The 6000-nt window shown below is 46.3% G+C and overlaps 1 protein-coding gene across 2 annotated transcripts in view; it reads left to right on the top strand.

The window, feature by feature from the left end:
• dpp6a (dipeptidyl-peptidase 6a) overlaps positions 1-6000 on the top strand; it is a 189526-nt gene that overhangs the window by 61491 nt on the left and 122035 nt on the right. The window contains exon 3 of one of the 2 annotated variants that reach the window (XM_056299078.1): positions 803-829. The exons of the other annotated variant lie outside the window; for it this stretch is intronic. Within the exon in view, the coding sequence (XP_056155053.1) occupies positions 803-829 (27 nt within the window). The remainder of the gene's footprint in view (positions 1-802; positions 830-6000) is intronic. 2 annotated transcript variants of the gene reach the window in all.

The raw sequence follows: 6000 nt of genomic DNA, 5'->3' as shown, positions 1-6000 counted from the left end.
CTTAGTCGTGTTTGAAACGGTGAATAAACGGTCTGGAAGACGGTCTTCGATGCAAGCGGAGCCGCTTTCCCAAGTCACTTTTGCTTTGGCTGTGATCCGGCATGCCGGCCCTGATACTTGCGTGCTTCTAGTGCAAAAGAAATAACAATAAATAAAATACACAATTGTGACCATAGCTCAATAGGGGAGACAAACGTGTCTGTGTTTTGCACGGCAGCAACAATCACCTTTTGCTGTGTGTGTGTTAGGTGGGTAAGCAGCACACTGACCAACTTGTGTCAGTGCATTGTTGTCAGGACCAGGACCAGGATCAGGATAGGCCAGAATGTGTGCACGGCTTTTAATGGCAGAATCATATTCGTGTCTCATAGCCACCGTCAGCCTTTGTCGACTGGCCCTGTTTGGAGGAGGAAAACCGACGCTGTGTCCCGTTCATATCCACACTAGCGAGGTGTTTCAGGATGGTGCAAGGCTGCTCTGTGCAGGTGACATTCTCCCTGTGACCACCCCCCCACCCCCATCGGTCCTTCTCCCCACGTCATACCGTGATGTGTTGAGCTTGATGCCTCATCTTTTTGACCCGTCAGTGCAGAAGGGGGCAAACTAGGAAAGTACCCATGTGAGGCTGCGGACGAGAGGACCACCCCAACTAACTGTACGCAGCCCTGTTGCAGCATCTGCTTGCCATGATGATGCACAATACAACTATTATTATTTTAATTACTTTGTGTGTTGCACTTGCACAGTGTACACACATACAACGTTGTGCTCTTTTCATATTGCTTCTTTTGTTGCCATCTAGACCTAAATTTCAAGAACTGGCCCCCTCGTGCAACCTTCCCATTATGTAAACCCATTCAAATTAGATAGTCCCTCCAGTGCAGTCCAGCTTTCTTTTTGTCAGATTCGACAATCACAGTGTGTACTACCCCCCCCCCCCAGTGCACCGCTGCACAGTGATCCTTGAGGGTGCGTCTGTCGTCGGCTTCCTCCTGTGCACTGCACCTCTCTAAAGATGACAGAAAAGGTGAGAGGACTCTATCCTGCCAAGCAGACAATCTTCTGCTGCTATTGTGTAGCTGCAGACTGTCACTCACACCCGGGGAGGGTGACAAAGGCTTCTCCGAGCCCAACTGCTTCAGATTTCACACGCTCCGGCAATATATGCATGACTATCAAACGTATACCAAAGTGCAGTGTCGTGTTGCCCGCCTACCGTATCAATTTAGCTTGCACTTCTCGGCGTTTGTACACTCGTTCCTTTTAACGGCAGCAGCGGCCGTGGTATTAGTCAGCACATCACTCTCTCATTAAAACAAGTCATCGCGTAACACACATCCATAAGAAGCAATGCAGCTCGGATGATATTTTTGGGTTTTTCTGTTTCATGTCACATTCTTTTGTGACAGCTGATTAAAAATGAAAAAAAGGCACAAACATAAAATTTAAATGACCTTGCAAGCAACACTATATCTTTTAGGAGGATTACAGCTTTCGCTCCTCGGCACTTGTATCCCGCTTTTTAAAAAAATTTATTTAATGAGTTATCACTTTTCAGGAGTGGGTATTACACATGACATTTTGACACCAATTGAGAGCCTGTTCGTCGCGGAGAAATGTCACACTTAACACTTGTCAAAACCACAGCAGTGCAGCTGAAATATTTCATTTTCTCTGTTTGATGTCGGAATTTCGACCTCATTTAATTTTGAGCAATGGGTATAAAAAAGCCCGGGGAGGAGGAAAAAAAAAAGCACAAGTGGTGGTGGTGCTGCAGAGGAAATATCAGTGGCAAATAGTGGAGGTGATCCGCCAGTGTTTTCTCTGGAGCAAACACTGTAGGCTGCAAGCCACAGGTTAAACACGCACATGCATGGCCACATGCACACACCGAATAAACAATGCACACATACTGTAGGCGCGTGGATGCATGCACACACACACACACACACATGCTGTGATTATGTGTGGCCCTGTTGCTGTCTCCTGATTGATGGTCTTCTGGTGGCGCTTCTGGTCCAGGGCCAGAGGACAGACATAGAGGGCACCTCACTAGAGATAGCAACGACAGCAGTGGTCCTCCAGTAATCACCTAGCATGCTTTCTTGGGAAAGAGTAACACTGATGGCCCTCATTATTGTAACTCTGTGTGTGTGTGTGTGTGTGTGTGTGTGTGTGTGTGTGTGTATGCTTGTTTTTTGGATTGAGTTGGACAAACTGAATACTTTGGACGAGGATTTTTGAGCAAGATTTTGTGAACAGACTTAATTAAGCGGCACCGGAGCACCCGATGCTTGATGGCAAGCACCTCAGATAGCCCCTCTCACCAGCTCATCCTACAGTCTGCCTCTGTCTGATCTGTCGGTCTCAGCGTGTCAGGAGAGCCTAGGGAAGGTGTGATACCAAGGTGTGGCGTAAAAAAGAAAGAAGCTTAAAATGTCGAAGCTAATCGCTGAGGGAGAACAGCGAGGCTGGGAAGGACAGGTCGGGCCGCAACGTTTTGGGTTGTTTTTTTTTTTGCCGTCATCCATAATACTCCTGTGGCAGCTGCCTAGAGCAGCTGATGGGTCTTCCTACAGAAAACAGATACCAAACTGGGTTGCCCCTAGTTCGTCAACCTAGGTCAGATGTCCCCCCTTTTCACCTTATGACACTGGTCATGTTAGACCTTAACCTTAAACTCTTACATTATTGCATCTGAGACATTGTTGTTGCTCATAAGACACCACTGCACCTCATCACTTCTTATTTCGCCTGTATAAGTCAATCCTTGTGTATACATCTGAAGATTGTTGTGTTGCTATTCTATGTGAAGTACAGTGAGCGAGCCACGAAACCGGAGTCAAATTCCATGTATGTGCAAACCTACATGGTCAATAAACATGATTCTGATAACTTTGGTGAGCTGCTAGCCTACGACCCACCTCATTGGTGTCTTCCTGGTGTAGGTTGGCGAGCTAGTTAGTACATACCCATCAGCTGGCCACCACAGTAAGAAATACATCTCGAGTGTGTGCACAGCTACGGTGGTATGGTTGTATTTTCAAGCGTTCTTGCTGCTGCTGATGTGGTTGTTGTGCAGTAGTTGTCTGATTTGACCAGACTGCTGTATTATTTTTACTCGCCATTGATACCAGGGAGCTTGTGCATGGAGTCGTAATTGAGGTGTCTAACGTCAACCTTGGAGTCAACTGGCTTCCTGCCAATCCAATTAATTTTTGCTTTTCATTCATACCTTTTCTGGTTGTGATGCTTTGCATGCGGCCGTAGCTGTGTGAATATTAATGTTCTTTATCTGCAACATCAGCATGTTTGTTTGTTTTTTTTTTTTTGTTTTTTTTTTTGTGCCCCGCCTAAGATGTTGTGTGTGATTCTGTCAAGTACTATCTCCCATTACCGTAACAATGTACTGGCAAGCTTTACCTCTAACGTCCAAGTAGCTATCCACTGCTAACCTTGAGTTAGCAGTGGATAGCACAGTCGCCTCACAGCAAGAAGGCCCTGGGTTTGAGCCCCGGGGTTGTCCAACCTTGGGGGTCATCCCAGGTCGTCCTCTGTGTGGAGTTTGCATGTTCTCCCTGTGTCTGTGTGGGTTTCCTCCGGGGATCCGGTTTCCTCCCACAGTCCAAAGACATGTAGGTCAGGTGAATCGGCCGCACTAAAGTGTCCCTAGGTGTGAACGTGTGTGTGTGTGTGTGTGTGTGTGTGTGTGTGTGTGTGTGTGTGTGTCAGTCAGCTCTGTGATGGGCTGGCGGCCTGTCCAGGGTGTCTCCCTGCCTGCGGCCCAGTGACTGCTGGGATAGGCTCCAGCGTCCCCGCGACCCCAACCGGGATAAGCGGCTTGGATAATGGATGGATGGATAGCCTAAGGTTTCCACATCGTGGTAGAAAAGTCAATTTTATAGAAAAGGATGTGTCCTTTTAAATATTTCTGTGTTTGTGTGATCTGACAGATTTAAGGATGGAACGCAGAGCCTCTGACTTGATGTCTAAAATTGGGTTATTAAAGATCAGAAGAAGCTCCTCGATGACAATTATTGAAACTTATATGTCAGTGTCATAGAGCTGTCTGTCTGGGGGCAATCATTTTCAAGGAACAGCGCAAAGTAAGATGGGGGGGGGTCACCTCATTCACATTACTCAAATGATGTATTTAAACTGATCAGTTAATTGTTTGCGCAACACAATGTACAGTAAAGTGCGGCAGTGCTGTGTGAGGACTAATAACGGTAGCAGCCATTAAGCTGTAATTGGCTGGGTCAGCAGCACTTGGTTTAAATGGCAAACCGAAATCGACTTGGGTCCGGTCCTCCCACACGACCGCAGTTATCAGCCGATGACACTCCCATCTCCCCCACATTAAAGAGAATATTTTCAAGCCTATTTCCGTGTATTAAATGTAGTGATGGCATCTCTGTAATGCTCACAACATTTGCTGATTTTTGTCTGTACCGCCATAGCGGACTGGCTTACATCTATCATCCTCTGACACCAGCGGATGGAGGGAAAACTATAGTGCTGATTTCCTGACATGTTCATTTTGTAATCTCCGGCGTTGAGAAACTCTGGTGCAGTGCACACCGGTGTATGTAAGCATTGCAGAACAGCTCTCTTGGCAGGGGAACGCCACTTTCTCTGGAAAAACGAATTGCACCGAAGTGGTTATCATTTTAAAAGGCTGGGGTAGATCACCAGCACTTGCTGGACATGCGGATCATCAGTGGGGAAATTTTCCTTTAAGATGGGGCTTGGTTAGTGGGATTGTTTAGGGAACAGTGTGTGTGTGTGTGTGTGTGTGTGTGTGTGTGTGTGTGTGTGTGTGTGTGTGTGTGTGTGTGTGTGTGTGTGTGTGTGTGTTGGGGGGGGGGGTCATTGTGCAGTTGGATGACTCAGGTTCAGTTTCCGACGTCAGTGAAGCGCTGAAGGACTCTTGAACAAGACGCTCAATCCCCAACGGGCTCTTGGTCGCTGTTCTGTATCTCGCTCAGCACTCGGACTTCCAGGTGGAGGTAGGTAGGCAAGAGAAATACCTTTTCAGTGAATACACCCGTTCTTGTAAATCGAGTGGATTGCAAACGGGTGTATTGTGCTTTTAATGCAGTGACATTTCTCTCAGAATGGAGTGTTTTGCTGTTCATTTCCTGCCAGGCGCTGGTGGCAAGATCGCTGCTTTAGCGCTACCCTGATGAGCGGTGTGACTGATTACTTCTAAAACAGATGTTAATTAAAGCCGCGTCTTTACTTAAATACAACACACACTGTGTGTACGGAGACGTCGTCTGCAGCCTCCGCCGTTTCGTCGGTGCTTGTTGTTTCGGCATAAACATGAGTTAAAAAAAAGCAAAATACTTTGCTGCAGAAGTTTCACCGCACTATACACTACCCCTCCTTTCAGACACCTCTGCATCTGTGTTGAATAAGCTGATTCCCAATATGGTGCTGTGCATCTATTTGACTTCACATACCCCCACCCCCAGCTTTGTGCAAGATGAGACAACAGTTGTGTAGTCATTTATCCACATTCTAACTGTGTGTCATTAACTTCTATCAGAAGTTAATGGGCCTTCAGATGGGGCCGTGTTTACTGTGTTCATGAGGAGTCCATATAGAGACCACTGTTTTGGTATTCGCAGCTTCAGAAGGACATTTTTCTGTGTGTGTGTGTGTGTGTGTGTGTGTGTAACTCGGAGCTAAATTTTCTGTTGGCTCTGAGTTCACGTGTTATAACGTGGTTCCTACATTTAAAAAAATAAATAAATAAAATTGGCGGAGCGCATAGACATCCATGCTGTCCATGCTCAGAACTGCAATATGATTATGCCTCTCATCCATTTGGCAATGGATGGGAGGCATAACCGTGTTGTTGGTTTTGAGTCGTACAGGCTTTTTCCAGTAATTTGATAATATATTCAAGGAAAATGCCGACATTCCCAACAGTCTTTGTCGTTTCCTTTGTCATGCTTTTGCATTAACCATTTGTTTCCAAAGTAAGAAATTGAC

Source organism: Lampris incognitus, chromosome 19 (genome assembly GCF_029633865.1).
Source record: "Lampris incognitus isolate fLamInc1 chromosome 19, fLamInc1.hap2, whole genome shotgun sequence".
NCBI classification, from domain to species: domain Eukaryota; kingdom Metazoa; phylum Chordata; class Actinopteri; order Lampriformes; family Lampridae; genus Lampris; species Lampris incognitus.
The sequence above is the reverse complement of the archived record's forward strand: the minus strand, read 5'-3'. Positions and strand labels throughout refer to the sequence as shown.